We start from the raw sequence: 16,910 nt of genomic DNA, 5'->3' as shown, positions 1-16,910 counted from the left end.
AGTGCGTAAAATTTGGAACTTCAGCAAATTGATGTCCATAATGCCTTTTTACATGGTGATTTGGATGAGGAGGTATACATGAAATTACCTCTTGGTTTTGAGAGCTCGGAACCGAGCTTGGTTTGTCATTTGAGAGAATATCTGTATGAGTTAAAACAAGCTCCAAGGTGTTGGTTTGCAAAATTGAATGCGGCTCTGAAAGGGTATGGTTTTCTACAATCTTACTCTGATTACTCTCTTTTTACATACACTAAAGGCAATGTTCATATTAATGTCTTAGTCTATGTTGATGATCTTATCAAATCTGGGAATGATTCCGCTACATTGGTTGTATTCAAGGCTTATCTTTGTGATTGTTTTAAGATGAAGGATCATGGTCCTTTGAAGTATTTATTGAAGATTGAGGTGACTCGCAGTAAATCAGGTTTGTTTTTATGTCAACGAAAATACACCTTGGATATTATTTATGAAGCAGAGTTATTAGGACCAAAACCAAGTGACTTTCCGATCGAGCAAAATCACTAGCTTAGCCTTGCTAGTGGTGAATTGCTTGCGCACCCTGAGCCTTATCGCAGATTACAATATTACAAAGGTTACTCTTACCATATTGGATTACACGATTAGTGTTATAATGGTGAATTTGTTCTTTTACAAGCGGCTATATGGTGTTAGCTAGTAGCGCACAAAATGCTATACCAATCACAATAACGTAACGAAATAAAAATATAATTATTATGTACGTTATCACAACTATAATTTGCTATTATTATTTACGAAATACACTAATCCTTTTAATGTTGGAAAGCATTAGAATACTTTAATCTCGGTTCTTCAGCAAAAGAAAAAATTAAAAATAAGCACACTTCTACATACATAAATTCACTATCGATTAAAGTATAACTTACAATAATTATTTATCTATTTACACACCCATTGATAATAAATGGAAATACCAAAGATTTGTTAAGAGATCAGCTCCTCCACAAAAGTTGGATCATTGATCACAAGCCTTCCAAAGATGGACAACATGCACCACATACCATATAGCACATGTTAGGGAACGAAAAGTAAGAAAAAAAAACTCAAAAAATTAGTGCTTTCGGTATCGTATATCCTTACGTTTAATATTCATCTATATACCTATAATAAATTAGAGTTTATTTTGGAGAAAATTTTACCTCCTAAACTATATGTTTATTTATTTATTTATTAATTTTTTAATCATTCATTCACCTCAGATTTTTATTACTTATCCATATTTTAATAAGAAAAATTGGTAAAAATAATCTCAACTTTTGTCCATTCGTTCAAAATAATTTTAATTAATAAAAATTAAACTTTTAATAAAAAAACATTCTCGTCAAAAAAATGAAAAAAAGTATTAAAGAGAACCACTAAGAATATGATTTAGTCATAGTAATATATTTTCAGTTCAATATAAATAATATAAGTTTAGTAAAAATAATTTCAATTGATTTCTCAAAAAAAAAAAAAAAAAAATCACTTCAGCAAAAATAAGGTAAAAGAGCAAGACCTAATCTTTTTTCTAGAACAAATTAAGGAAAGGCATAAATACATACCTTATTAGCTGTTTTCTCACTAAACCTTCTTAGATATCTTCTTCTACGAGTTCCATCTCTACATAAAGCATTAAAGAGCTGAACTGTTATTAAAATTTTTTTAACTCCCTTCATGTTTTAATAAGTGTTACAGTTTAACCAAACACGCATATTGAGACACTACTTTGACCATTAATTTATCTAATTATATATATGTTAGTAAAATCATACGAAATTCACATGAAAATATACATTATAACAAATCCAACAATATATATATATATTTTTGACAACAGCACAAGAGACAAGAAAACTAAGTAACAAAGCTAGAAAAATTAACTCTACACCCATTAGCAATCAAGTGTGCCCTATGCACTTGGTCTCTACTCACCTTCCAAACCACACAAAAATCTAAACCATTTGCCTCCCTTTTGATATCACGAATGGTCCATAGAATTTTGATGTTAGGATGTTGTTGGTTATCAAGGATGCTGACCAGAATCGCAGAGTCCGAGAAGAGCACTATTTTCCCCCAGGTTTTAGTCTTAGCCCATCTAATGGACATGAGACAAGCTAGGGCCTCCGCATGAAGAGCTGAGTTTGCTTTACAGTAGTGTCCTCCTCCTTCCTGAAATTGGCCATTTGTATTAATAAAACCCCAACCCATGCCTGCGGTTCCCGTAGCCTTCTGCCACGAACCATCTAGAAGAATCGTCATTCCCTGAGAACATACCCCATCTGCCTAGAGTTTGAAAACCTCCCTCCCTAGCGAAGCGTAGTGAAAACCTGGTGGTTTAGGGCCACACGCATCGTTCTGATGATTGATTGCCTTGCTTCTAAAGATATTTAGGTCTTCCCTTGCTTTATCAAAATGCCGTTGAAGATTGGCCCTATCACCATCATCTCCTCTAAAGACCTTTCCATTCCTATTAAGCCAAAGGCACCATAAAATTATTATGAAACTGGAAATTCTGTCACTATGAATGCCATCCTCGCTATAAAAGAGCAGGATATATCTCTGAATCCATTATCGTATTGGACTGGATTCAGCAAATTCAAAATTAGAGCTGAAGCTGCTGTTTGCCCATGCATACTGAGCCATGTTGCACGTCTGAAACACATGGTGAACATCCTCTACTCTCTCCCCACACAAGTCACAACTCACCTCTATGGAAATCCCCCTATGGTGCAAGTTAGCCTTTGTTGCAATTCCATTCATAATCACCTTCCATATGAACATGCTCCATTTTGGGGGAATATGAAGGCGCCATAAAACCTTACAAAAAGCCGGGGAGAGCCTGCTGTCAGTTACAGCTGCTTTCGTTCCCTGAAGGAAAGCATACCCCGTCTTAGTAGTGTATTTGCCTGATTTGTGGTGAGTCCAATATAAGATGTCTTCATCTTGAGCTTCTGATAATTCTAGGTTCAGGATCTCTTGAGCACTATCCCAATCAAAGTAATTTCTCACTCCTTGGATATCCCACCTCTTAGGTTCATGAAGGATCAGATCACTCACCAAGCCCGATCCTATACGTTTTAAAGGCTGACTGGAGGCAATCACAGGCACTTTCCCATTTACCCATTTCGTATTTGCCGACTTTATTGAGTCCCCTGAACCCACCTTCCAAGCAAAGCCCTCCAACAAGGTACCAGTGACTCTCTGTAGACCCCTCTTACCCCATGAGACGTTACCCCTTACCCTATCAGTTAATTTTCCTGTATTCAGAGGGTTCGTTTCCCATTTGTATAAGACTTTAGAAGCCAGTAGTTGGGGATTGTAGTGCATTCTTTGAACCTGTCGAAATAACATTGCATCATTTAACGTTCTTGCAGATCTGATACCCAAACCACCCAAATATCCTTCTTGACCCAATGCATGCCCTTTTCCCCTTTCGAGGCCCAGAAAAATCTAGTAATCATGGAGTCTATTGTATTGACGATGGAAGTTGGCAGCTTGAAGCATTTCATTACGTGATATGAAATACTGATGAGGACTGTGTTGATAAGGATCAACTTTGCTGATTGGGACAAATTCAACGAGCTTCACCCCATAATTTTTGTAGCCACTTTATCCACTATATAACGGAAAGAGTCAGCTTTTTTATGTGCTAAATCAATTGGGGCTCCCAAATGAGTCCCTAAATTATCCTTGCATTCCATCCTTAAGATGGCTTTAAAACTGTTCCTGTCTTGCTCCGATGTAGACATGCTGAACTTGATGAAGGATTTATTAATATTTAACTGCTGCCCTGACACTTTTTCAAACCTAGCCAGAAGACTTGCGATCTACTCACAGGAGTTGTTAGTAGCTTTGAAGAAAATCATGGCATCATCTGCAAAAAACAGATGAGAAATAGAAGGAGATCTTCTTGAAACCTTGATCCCCTGAAATAACTGTATGTCTTCTGCTAAAATGAGCATTCGCGATAAAACATCCATGCAAAAAAGAAACATATAAGGAGATAGCGGATCCCCCTGACGTAACCCACAATCCGGCTTGAAGGAGTCTGCCACCCTGCCATTTACTAAAGTCCTGTAAGAAACCGTGGTGATGCATTGTTCCACCCAATGAACCCATTTCTCCGGGAATCCATAAGCCCTTAGGATTTTGAGGATAAAATTCCAATTTACCCGATCGTAAGCTTTTGACATATCAATCTTTAGTGCCGCCATCGGAGCTTTATGATTATTGCTGTTGATGACATGGGTTAATTCGTGACTAAGGAGAATGTTGTCCTCCGTATATCTCCCAGGAACAAAGGCATTTTGGAATTATGTAATGAGAAGTGGTAAAGACCCCTTCATACGATTTACCATGCATTTGGTTATGCATTTATATATCGTGTTACATAAGCTTATAGGACGGAAGTAGGCTGCTATTTCCGGACATTGAACCTTGGGTAGCATAATAAGCAGCGAGGCATTAAGTTCCTTTAACAGAAACCCCGTCCTGAAGAAATGTTGGACCGCCTCGACCACCGAGGTCCCAACTATCTGCCAGTGCACATGAAAGAACTCAGCAATGATCCCGTCCGGACCCGGGGTTTTTAAATGGTGAATTGAGAACATCGCATTTTTAATTTCTAGATAGGAGAAGGGCCTAATCATTGCAGCCGCTTCCCTATCATTTAGCTGTGGGAAAGACATCTCACGAAAAAGGAGGTCAATATCATCCTCTAAGCTTTCTCTTAGTCCCATGTCTGGATTAAACACCTTTTTAAGGGAGTCTTGAATCAGAGAAGCTACCTGATCTTGCCCTGTAACCCATATATCATCATCATTACGAAGAGTGATAATTTCTCGTTTTTTCTGTTTTTGTTTGACTCTATTATAAAGCATTGGCGAAGGCATATCTCCTTCCCTAACCCACTTCTCTTTAAGGCGTTGTTGCCAATAGTGAAAATCCAAAGCACAATTCGGAATTAACTCATTCACCCAAAGAACATATTCCTCCCCTTCTCTTATTGAAGTTACAGCTTCCCCTTGTCATGCTAGATTATTCGAAACACTTCTCCAATTTACCCCCCAAACAGTTTTATTATCCAAACACCACTTCTGAGCCTTATCCCGAAACGATCTAAAGTGGCTTGCCAACATAAACATGCTTGAACCATTAATTTTTCTCATCCAAATATCCAAAGTTAACACCTTTATCTCATTAAATCGAAGGCACCATCTCTCCAATTGGTACGGCCTATTTGCCTTGGGTATTGAAAGTTCCGAGTCATATAAAATTGCAGCATGATCTGAAACTGTAATCGGCTCATGGAAGACACGACCAACAATATATTATAAAATGACATTTGTTATGTTATATATTGGTAAATTAATCAAGTCAAAACCATTATGTAAATAGTGAAAAAAGTCATACTGTAACCTTTATTAAAGCACGGAGGGAGTAATAATCATTGAGAGGATATAATCAACATTAAGGTGATAAAAATATGTAGTCCATTTAGTTGCAGTAGACTTTTTTGTAATAAAATGAAAAAAACTTGACCACAACACTCTAAAGTAAAGCATGGGTGCACCGTGTACCCCAAACCCTGTCTAGTAGCAGACATACCATTAACTATTGACTTAGGCGTGCAACTTGCGTCATCTACTAATAGCTATTTTTTATTGTAAAAAAAAAAAAAAAAAAAAAAAAAAAAAAAACACCCAATTAATAGCATGTGTTGCACCTCAATCAATAGTTGGTGTATGACTGAGTAAGTATTACCCACTAACAGGTAGGAACTAGTACTTGTCCATACCATAGTATAATATTATTTTCTAAATAAAATTTTAATGTAAATTGAATAAAAAAGGAAAAAGTGGGTAAAAAAAAAACATAACCCAAAAATCTAGGAGTGAGGGTGAGGCTATGGAGTATTCTTCTTTTCCGGAGTATACTTATCAACCGGAGTTACATTACTCTTCAAGTCTTCATCCACGAGGAGCGGTGTTCTACCAGAGTAGCAAATTGTGTGGTTGATTAAAATACAAAAGGTTATGTGGATTTTAATTGATGAAAGGTAGTATAGTCGGACGCCGGCGAAGGATTTTCAAGGTCTTTAAGCATTTGTTACTTTAATCACGAGATCGACGATGAATTTTCCACCGGAGTGCAAATTTACTACTTCAACCATGAAAAACGGCGAGTTCTGTGCTAGAACTGTTGAAATTTGGAATAATTTGGATGTGAGAATGTTGAAGTCGACGACATTAATTGTTTGTCGGTGCTCAGTTATTATTAACGTATATACTGTTATTTTTCATTTGTATACTGTTATTTTTATTTGTATGTTGTTATCTAATGGTTTCATACTGTTATTGTACACTGTACTTGATGAAGACGAAAACGAAGAGATGATGGTGATGGTGATGGTGATTTTCTCTCTCCTCTCACTCAAAGGTTTTTTAATTGGTTTTCCGGTGAAAATTTCGCCGAATTATAAACTTTACGACCACCATCACCAACACCTTTCCGATGAGAATTTTAAAAAAAATAAAATAAAGGTTTTCCGGTGAGCATTCTGGTGGAGAAAGAGGAGAGAGGGGAAAAGAGAGTTTTTTTTTTACCGCTTAGTAACAAATGAGTTACTGTCTAAGAATTTACATGAAATTTCATTTTTGTCCCTAGGTATGGACCAAGGGAGCCCATACCTGGTAGTGGTCTATCACTACTCGTGTGTGACTCTATTCAATGCTTGGGGTGCTTGATGCACCTATGCTATGTATCAAGGTGTTGAGGTCAATTTTGCATGATAAAATTAATAAGCATAATGGTTGTTTTTTTTTTTTTTTTTTTTTTTTACTTATATATTTATGTCTACTTGTACTTCCTGTATGGAGTTTTCAAGCTTTTAATATTAATATCCATAGGCAAAGCACTCCTTGTTAAAACCCTATATCTCCGATGTTAAAGAATCATAATGAAATAATACTAATATAATTGTACAGATTTAGATTATTACCTTGTAGTAAATTACGCTTAGCTGCTCTTTTCCTCCTCGCGGGAACACCAATACCCTTTTTCTTTCGCTCATCTTGCCAATTCTCGATTTTCAATTCCTTGCATTTCCTCTTTAGGGTGGATTTTGAAACTGCGTAACAGAATGCAATTGCATCTATTAGTATTAAACATGGTAGAAACTAGAAAGATACCACATAAATTGATGACATAGACCTTTGAATAGTAAAGAGGATTAATGAGCCTAAAAACATTCAAAATGGTATTTGTTAATGCCATCAATGACTAGACACTTATTGATTAGAAATTGTTATGGGACTAACTCAACTAAATATTTAAGTCAATGAAGTTCAAGATTAGTTTATATACTCTATCACGTCCCTTCACATGATTAAAAGCCTTTTAGGCTTGAAATGTGGATATAGGGAGATATGGCAGATGAGATTTGAACCTGTGATATTTGTAGCACACCATCACATTGGCATTAATTATACCATGTTAATTGACTATCTCAACCAATAAGTTTAAGCTGAAAGTTGTAGCCATGATGAGTTTATATACACTATCAGACAACCTGCTTAATATCTAGTTAGAGCTTAGAGATATATAAATACTTACTTCCAAGGTCATTGGCTGCATCATTTAATGTTCCTTTGAGATACGGCTCCAAATCTTCCTTGGACAAATTATTGCATCTTTTCTTCCTAGATTTTTTTATAACTTTACATTGGACAACTTCAATTCCTGGATTATTGATGGACTTGTGATCTTGATGATCAATGAACATATTTGAAGAAATTTCCTCTGGTAATACCAAGCTGACTTCAGTTTGCTCTTCCCCTGTCATGACTGTATTCGATAAGAACGTAAAATCGTCTCTAATACCCTCACCACCGATAAGTTTTGTGCGGTAACGAACTTGCTCCGTCTCTGCCTCCAACTCTTCATAAGTAGGCGAAACCATGTTTAACTTATCAAATTGTTGTTTCATTGATGATGTAACGGACAAGACCTTTAGATCATCATCTTCTATTGTATTTTTCAAGGTTCTTTGCCAAAAGAATTGCACGATATAGAAATCGTTGTTTGCGTATGCACTCCCTAAGCAAATAGCCAAGGAGCAATTAATCTTAAATTGACGTGACAAAGGCACCAAGGCGAAGTTGTCCGGAAACCGGGTGATATCTCTACAAAAACACAACCCTTTTGATGAAAATGTCGTGCCAGCGACCGCCTGTCCTTCAGCCATGTGATACATGGCACCAGCTCTCCAAAAGGGGAAATAGGAAGAGTCCCTCATGTAAAACGGCAACTCTGCATTTGACATGCAGAGTTTCTGTGAATTGCAGTTTTGGTCAGGACATGTACAAGGCATCCAAGTCTGTGCTAGAGGCAAATCATGATCTTTGCATACTTTGATCATCACTTTTGAAATCTCTGCTAGCAATCTTTGCCGAGGTTGGTAGTGAAACTGTAAATGAAACATATATATTGAGCTACGATAGTAAATATTAGCTCAAAAAATCATTTTTTATGAGCTTGTTTTATATAAATGACATAATAAGCTCAAAAGGAGAGTCTTACCTGTGTGTCTGCACGAAGGTTTACTGCCTGTAAAAGATTAAACATTATCAATTTGATCATATTGGTAAGATAATTTTTACAATTATTTTATCTAATTATAGTTGTGATGAAAACAATTCGACACGTTCCATCATGTTTAGTTGCGAATGTATGAGTTCATATTGACATATTGTCACATTATCATTTAAACATTCAATAGAACACTTAAAATGTCAGCATACAAATTGTTCCCTTCATTTTAGACATGCTGTTGAGCAATTAGGTTTTGATGATTATAAACTAATGATGATTATCTATCTAACGTGTATGTTAAGTTGTGCATAGAAAGAGCAAGTTATGCTTGGAACAGGATACAAGGAACCTGAGTAATGACAGGTATATATGTATTATGTAAGGAACTTGAGCAATATAGGATAAGCAATAGAGGAACAAGAACAACGATAAGTGTTATGGTTGATAAGCATGATGATGGATAAGGAACCATGAAGGTAACTATGTAAATATGTGTTTGCATATGTTAGCTTCATAAGGTAAGTATCCTATGCATATATAGGTCATGTATGTGTAGGAGTCTTTTAATTTAGTTTAGTTTTCTTTATTGTTTTTATAAATGAAAAAAACTAACCTTCTACTTTACTTTGTTATTCAAAGAAGTTTGCTTATTTTGTCATCATTAAAAAGGGGCAACTTGTTGACCCTTATGAGGTTTTGATGATGATAGTTATGATTGAGCGAACTTCCATTTAATAAGGATTTTCTAGTGTTTTGATGTTTGCAGGTTTAGTAAACTATGAGAGTTGAAGAAGGAACTGAAACAGAGGAACTTTAGAAGATCCATGGGGATACAAGTAAAGTTAGAAGAAGAGTTCCAGAAATGAAACTTCAAGAAGTTTCTTAACAGGAACTTCGAAACATGTTGTAACGACCTGGTTCCGGTGTAATGCTGGGGCAAACTCTAAGATTCAAAATATATCAAGACTACAGGATTCCAGAACAAGAGTTTCAGAGAAGCAACTTGAAGACAGAGAAATAGAAGTATATTGCTCTAGGATTCATGTAAGTATGTTGGACATAAAAGTCGGTCTGGAACAAGTCTATATAGAACCAAGGTAACTCCAAACAGTCAATGAAATTAGAGTGAGTGACTTGTCAGGAACTCAGTGACTCTCAGAGTTCAGGAACCTAATAGGAACTTAAGTATGCAAGTCGTTAAAAGTCGGTTTTAATGATATATATATTTACCTTATGCGTGCATATCTTTTAGGGATTTGGTTTTACTGAATAAAGATATTTATCTTCTAATAAATCCCTTTTGGAAAAAGATAAGATTGTTTAAAAAGTATTTTAAACAAAAAGATAAGTTTTGAATAAAATCTGATTTTATGCTAAGTTTATCTTATTATTATTGATATTTTTTATTCTTAACAAAAAGATATATTTTTGGAAAACTTATTTTTAGAAAATATCTTTTAAACTTATCTTTTCAGAAAACTTATCTTTTTCAAGATGAAATGAATAATTCGAGTGTACTATAAATATGCTCATATGTATTCATTCAAAGTTGAGGTTGACGAAGTGTAGTGGTCGTGCTTAATGGTTTCATCCTTCACCACGAAGCTAAGTCAGTCCTCCTTGTCAAAGTTCCTATCAAGTTCTGGTTACAGTACGTCCAGTGAGTTCCAGACAGATCTCGAGTGTCCAACATATTAGTTTTATATCTTTATTCATATATATGTATTTAGAGTTATTCGATGAGATCTTGTAATGGGAAAATGGGTTTGAGTATTTTGGGTTTTGGGGTGAGATTGTGAATTCTCTTAAATTCACACATGAGTGTATGAGTTTGAATTCTCTAAAATTCGAGTGGTAGCTGTGAGTGCACAGTGAGTGAAAGGAACCTGAGAGGTGTCTTGGGTCAAGTGAAAGGAACCTGAAAGGTGTCTTGGGTCACCTAGGAAGTGTCCTGGGTAAAGGGAGAGAAGGATCCTAGGAAGTGTCTTAGGTCTGGTAGGAGGTGTCCTATCATATAGGCAAGTGTCCGTGGTGGAACTTGCGAAGCAAAGGTCTGTGTAATAGGTTGTACTAGGAGAGTTGCCTATTATAATGGAATTTGTTTATAAGTCCCAATAGGTCCGAGGTTTTACTTCCAGCTAGGCACTGGATGGTTTCCTCGTAAAACTTGATGTGTTCTTTAAGTTCTGTTTATGTTTTGTTTTTAATTTCCGCATAAGTTTCACGATTAGAACCTACTACTATTCACCCCCCCTCTCATAGTAGTTCATCTAAACTAACACATGCATCTACAAAATATTTTGCACAACATTATATTTTCATTCCATGTGTCCTCTAACGTTATTCAAATTTGGGTTATCTTACACTTCCTCTGTTAAATATTAATTACAACAAAGAAACTTAAAATATTTCTTCTTTATTGAAATTAATATTTAACGGAGGAAGTATATAACTTTGGAATCCCACAATAGTACGTTAGTAGATGCAAACAAAAAAAATCTTAAAACACAGGGTAACTAATGGATTTGGAACACATCTCTCTTCAACACATTACTGGCTTTGTCCCATTTGAATTGTCCCATTTTGACCAAAAAGTTCTAACTAATGAGACATTAGGATATGATAAGATGATTTAGAAATAATAGAAGAAAACTTAGGATACGCATAAATGAAATGAGTCTAACCTTAAGAAGATTGCAGATTATATCAATGATCACAAGGTCAACTTCAGTAGATGCAACTACAACTTCATAAACTCCAACACATTGGTTAGTATAAGGATCAAACACAGGTATCGCCAAAGTTCCACATATGATATAATTTTCTTTGGTAATACTTGGCTTCGGACTATTTTGATGATGAGACTTGTATATATGCAAATTAGGCGCCCATTGAGGGCACCTTAACTGATATGCAGTGACCGAAACCTGCCTATTTAGGAGATATGTCACATCTTCCATAGTAGAGAAGTACGGGATGAGGGTGTCAATGATGTTAAATGAGCTACCGGTTTTACTGTTTTTATCAGATGAATAAACCCGGGTTAGCGATTCACACAAGTATCCCTCGGTCACTTCTAGCATGAACCGTTTATCTTCGGTCCATGAACCAGGTATGTTGTGCTGTGAAGATCTTAGCACATTTGTCTTGACAATTTTTGTTGGAAACCATAATTGAGCAGCTACAATTTGATTAGTCTTTAATTGTGGTTTGAAATCCAAAAGTGTTTTCTCCAAGTTTTGTTCAGCGAGAAGCTTAACTGCAAGATTATAATATATGACGAAAATAAGAATTGCACAACAATAGCAGAACTTCTAATGTGAACTGATCAAGTTAATTATTGCACATTAGAAGGTAGGTACAGCTAAAAACTTTTGTGGCACATTTCCACCTTTGGAACTCCGAAAAACAAGGAAAATACCATTTCAAATAAATAATAAAATAATATTGAACATAGAAGTATATATTCAGAAGGGAAGTAAAAGGTAAATACATAGTACAAAAACAAATACTTAGGCCGTAAATGAAGAATCTATTAACTATTAGTAAAAAAGAAATTTGCTGACATCATCTTCTCTCTCAAATGTATATGTGTCACTTTCTCATTAAAATTTTCCCGCCAAATGCACTTATGATGTCATATATATTTTGTTTTAGTTTTTTTTTTGTTGTTTGAGGATTTGGTTATTTTTTTTCTTTTTAATCATTTCATTTCAATTTTTTAACCGTGTCAATAAATAAATTTTATTTTTGGATGGAACTGTGTCACTTATGATGTCATATATAAATGTAATGAATTGGTTCTTTGAGTTTGATCAGTGTGTTATTTAGGTATGAACTATATGTGATTCTTTACATTATAACTTATGTTCTTTTAACATATATGATTTCGAATTTCAAATTTTGAAAATGAAATCTTGAAATATTTTTAGTTCAAAATAATTTTTGGGGGTGAAAACTAAAATTGTCATAGAAAGTTGAATTTTTAAAGAGAGAAAAAACTATTTTTAGGGAAATGATAGGTTTGGTAATAAATAAATAAATAAAATAAAAATTCTTAATGTGTAAACTTTCATAGAATTTTAATAAAGTTTTTATTACGTTGTTTTTGTAATGTCTTTATGTTGTTTGGTAATGCATATTCTTTGTCAAACACAAACATGTTCATTGTCAAACACTTATATGTTCTTTTCGCCTTTTTTTAATTATTATAAATAGGTGCACCATGTGCATGGTACTTCAGATAAGGCATTACATATTATTATTGTATTGCTACATTGTTGGATCGATATTTCATACCGATTAACCTTGGGACTTTATTTTTGGGCACTAGAACAAGTACTATATGGAAATCAATTACATATTTTCATGGCCTTTTTACTCCCTTCGTCCCAACTGTCATAATGTTCGTTATTTTAATTACAATTATCATTATCTACCAACTTAATTATATTTTCGTTATTTAAGGTCATGTAGTTTAATAAGTTCACTGAATTGAACAAGAAAGTATTAGCACAGAATCCCATTCCCATACAGGTATATAGGAGTATTATAGATACATATCCCATACCATCTAGAATTATTTGATAAATTAGGATCATTTTTGACATGAGTGGAATAGATTAGGAAACATACTTCCTCCGTTCTTTTTTACTTGACCCGCTTTAACTTTTACACTATTCACCACCCCTTCTTTGACCGTGTTTTGTGAATAATATGTAAGGAAAAACATATTTATGTTGGATCGTTTTGAATTCGTCTTAATAAGTACTATCATAATATATAACTTTTATATTTTTTAATTATGGAAAATTAATGTTATTGAGTGTTAAAGTTTTGCATTGACAAACGTGATAATAGAAATAGGTCAAGTAAAAAAGAACAGAAGAAGTATATCATATGGTGAGAGATATATTTGAGAGTTTAGGGCCGAGGTGGGATGAAGTACATAGCAAACAAAATGTTATTTTAAAGCCAAAGATGTGATGATATGTCTAGTTTTGTTTAGTTGAAGAGGTTTGTTAACATTATTTTACGTAGAAATTCCGAAATATTTGCGCTGAACACCGTTTGACAGTCCTTTTACTTTATACTATTCACCTTATTTAAATTTATTCTATATTTAAGAAAATTTAGAGTTGAGGTCATAAATTTAATTAGCTTAGAGAATATGGTAATTTAAGGCTATCAAATTCAATTTACAATTATAAAGTTTTTTGATACATTAAGCTCAAATATATTTACATGTATATCAAATTCAATTTACAATTATAAAGTTTTTTGATACATTAAGCTCAAATATATTTACATGTATAATATAGCACTCTTAGCTGCTTATTCGAATGCAGACATCCCACTTTAAAAGCTTCATATAATATACTATTAAGTTTGATTATTAAATAGAGTAAACATTTGGTCAAATTTGTACCATTAAATGATCATTATATTAAAGCCAATGGATTAATAGTTGTTCACAATATTGATAATCAAAACATAATAAATGCTTATATGTTTTGTTCTTTACTTGCTTTTTCTTACACAAGCTCGGCTTACAAATTCTATCATCTGTTCTACTTTTTCCTCAGCAAGAATCTTTCATACCATTTTCGATCTATGCTATTTTTGAACCTATAACAGCCTTTTTTTAAAAGCAAATCAATAAATTATTATCAATCATGCCCTAGTTGTTAAGATCAAAAAAATAAAATAATAATAATAAATAAATAAAATCTCTTCATTACAAACAATGTAAACACCAGATAAAATCCTAAACAAGTATTCATCAGAAACTTTTTAATGAATTAATTGAGGGAAAACAATATCATGCGGTGAGAACATTTTTAAAAAGTTTTGATCATCAACATACAATAATAAATCTATCAGTCCATCACTATTGGTTTGTGTTTTGTTGGTATCTACTTTGTATATTCATTTTCATATTCTATCATTATTATCTGGTGGGTTTACTAGGAAACAATTTATTATTTGATTGACGAATAAAATTTCATATTTGCCCATATATTAGGGTTTATTTTATATAGCCTATCAAAGCATTATCATAAAAACTATCAATGTAATGATATTAATTAATAGCACAAATGAACCAATGAAACCACAACTTTGAAACTAAGTGATGAAGCTTACCATTACCGGAGCCATCGTCGTTGACTTGGTCAATAAAGTTAGAAACCGGCGAAAAGGGCAGAACTAGCTCTTCAGGAAGGGAAACGGTGGGTGTTGGCTCGTCAACTCTGCCAAGGGTTTCCAAGGCTTCATCGTTTTCGACTTTAATCACATACAAACAAAACAACAAGAAGTCGTCAGCTTTGATTTAATTGTCATCCTGCTAGTTTAAATAACACTATACGCACGATAAGAACTAAACACGTAATGAAAAAAAACCCAAAAATCTAAATAAACCATGAAATGAAAAAAGAAATCTATCTTACCACCGGAATCATTGTTTGAGAAAAAATCAACCATCATCCAAGAAGGAAATTGGGGATCGGATGAGGGATAAGAGGTAAAGATCCCATCGGGCACCGGCTCGAGCATGAGCTCTTGCGTGAGCAACATCTTGAAGTTGTGAAATGGTTCTAGGAGCACTTGCTATAGTCAAAAGATGTAAGAAAAGCAGTGGAGTAGTGTTCATTTCAGAGCATAAATCAAAGAAGAGGGTCATTTATGTGAGGAAGATTAAATGAACCCTCTTAAGTCACAATCAATTAAGGTGATGTAAAAGTTTGAAATTTGTGATCGTCGATCACTTTTCCTCCTATGTCCAGATGGGGTGATCTGAGAAAGATTAAGAAAAGTTCAACTTCGACGGCTTGATTATAATATGATTTGGATTATATGATTGTTTGGATTAGGAACTATATTCCATATCTTTTCTATTGTTTAGTAATTAAACCTTAATTAGTGTCCTAAAGGTGGTCATTAATTCATTATGGGTTGTGGACGTTACGGCCTTTATGAGTTTATTTGTTAATGGGTACCCAAATGCAAAAATGGTGTTATTTACAACGATTGTAGCATGAGGTGGCTTCTTGGGTTGTTAAACTCATATTTGTGACATTGACATTGTATATAGGGCTTACAAATAAGATATTAGACCAAAAATATGTATATGTTACAATTTGTAGGGCCAAATTACCTACTAAGATGAGACACACGTGTGAATTTAGACATATGGATTGCTTTTTACCTTAATCTTACCAAACTAGACAAGGAGTTGTCAATAAGTTTTAGCAATTTGTTAATCATTTTAATAGAAGCGAGGAATAAATAAGTATACAAATATAAGTAAGGATTTTTTGTCAAAAACTACCTTTTAAAAGCAATTTTTTTTGTGAGAAACTACCTAAGAGCATCAACACTCGTGCTTTAATTTTATACCACGGTGTAAAAACTCATCAATAACATGCTATTTTTTACTACATTGGTGGTATATAACTATATCATTTGATGGTATATATCATCCCATAGTAAACAATTGCTTTGGTCCCCGTGAAACATGAACCAACCAGGTCACGCCATGTGGCCTGGTTATCATGTATCTTTTTTTTTTTTCAATTGCATTTTAAGAAAAAATTAAAAAGTAAAAAATTATGAAAAAATTACCATTGTTTATAATTTTTCAAGACCTACACATAGACACCAATATTAATATAGTTTTATACGAAGTATATTTTTTCTAATTCACTTTGTACTACATAGGAAAATGTAGGAGTGATGAAACCTTTGCAGCGTATAAGGAGGCTAAGAGTAAGGCAAAGGCAGCTGTTCGCCAAGCAAAAGAAAAGGCATATCAGGAGGTTTATGAAAAGCTTGATTCCAAGGAGGGAGAAAGGATCATTTATAAGATGGCAAAGAGAAGACAAGAGGCAAGGAAGGATATTGGCATGGTGAAGTGTGTCAAAGATAAGAACCAAATGGTCCTAGTGCAAGAGGAGGGCATCAAGGACAGGTGGAAGGGGTACTTCGATGAATTATTTAATGGAAGTAATGGAGTTGTGATAGGAGATACCTCTATGAGTGATGAAGAAATCAACATGGAGTATGTGCGAAGGATTAGGAGAGTAGAGGTGGAGATTGCACTGAGGAAGATGAAACCTAAGAAGGCGGTTGGCCCTGATGGGGTACCGATAGAGGTGTGGAGGTGTTTGGGTAAGATTGGTATTGATTGGTTAACAAACCTTTTCAACAAGATATGGACGGCTACAAGGATCCCACAAGATTGGAGGAAGAGCACCTTGGTCCCGGTTTATAAAAACAAAGGAGACGCTCAAGATTGTTCT

At 34.3% G+C, this 16,910-nt stretch overlaps 1 protein-coding gene across 1 annotated transcript; it reads right to left on the bottom strand.

Moving 5' to 3' along the window:
- Positions 1-561: 561 nt before the first annotated feature.
- On the bottom strand, positions 562-15,691 carry LOC145640893 (protein NLP6-like). Its single transcript, XM_081692122.1, has 8 exons — positions 15,060-15,691; positions 14,755-14,895; positions 11,295-11,869; positions 8,599-8,625; positions 7,633-8,485; positions 7,019-7,147; positions 1,581-1,638; positions 562-1,009 (listed from the first exon to the last, which is right to left on the bottom strand). The coding sequence occupies exons 1-7, from the start codon at positions 15,184-15,186 to the stop codon at positions 1,610-1,612; spliced, it is 1,881 nt and encodes a 626-aa protein (XP_081548248.1). The 5' UTR covers positions 15,187-15,691; the 3' UTR covers positions 562-1,009; positions 1,581-1,609.
- Positions 15,692-16,910: the final 1,219 nt, after the last annotated feature.

The sequence above is a fragment of the Chenopodium album genome, chromosome 7 (assembly GCF_948465745.1).
Source record: "Chenopodium album chromosome 7, dcCheAlbu1.1, whole genome shotgun sequence".
Taxonomy (NCBI): Eukaryota; Viridiplantae; Streptophyta; class Magnoliopsida; order Caryophyllales; family Amaranthaceae; genus Chenopodium; species Chenopodium album.
Note: the sequence above shows the minus strand (reverse complement) of the source record. Positions and strands in the feature narration are given on the sequence as shown.

What these genes read in the sequence shown, in the direction of transcription:
- LOC145640893 (XM_081692122.1), bottom strand. Translation starts at nt 15,186, where the DNA reads ATGTTGCTCACGCAAGAGCTCATGCTCGAGCCGGTGCCCGATGGGATC. An exon ending in CGACGATGGCTCCGGTAATG is followed by an intron (nt 11,870 to 14,754) that starts GTAAGCTTCATC and finishes ATAATCTTGCAG; the next exon opens with TTAAGCTTCTCGCTGAACAA. An exon ending in TGCAGCCAATGACCTTGGAA is followed by an intron (nt 7,148 to 7,632) that starts GTAAGTATTTAT and finishes TCTGTTACGCAG; the next exon opens with TTTCAAAATCCACCCTAAAG.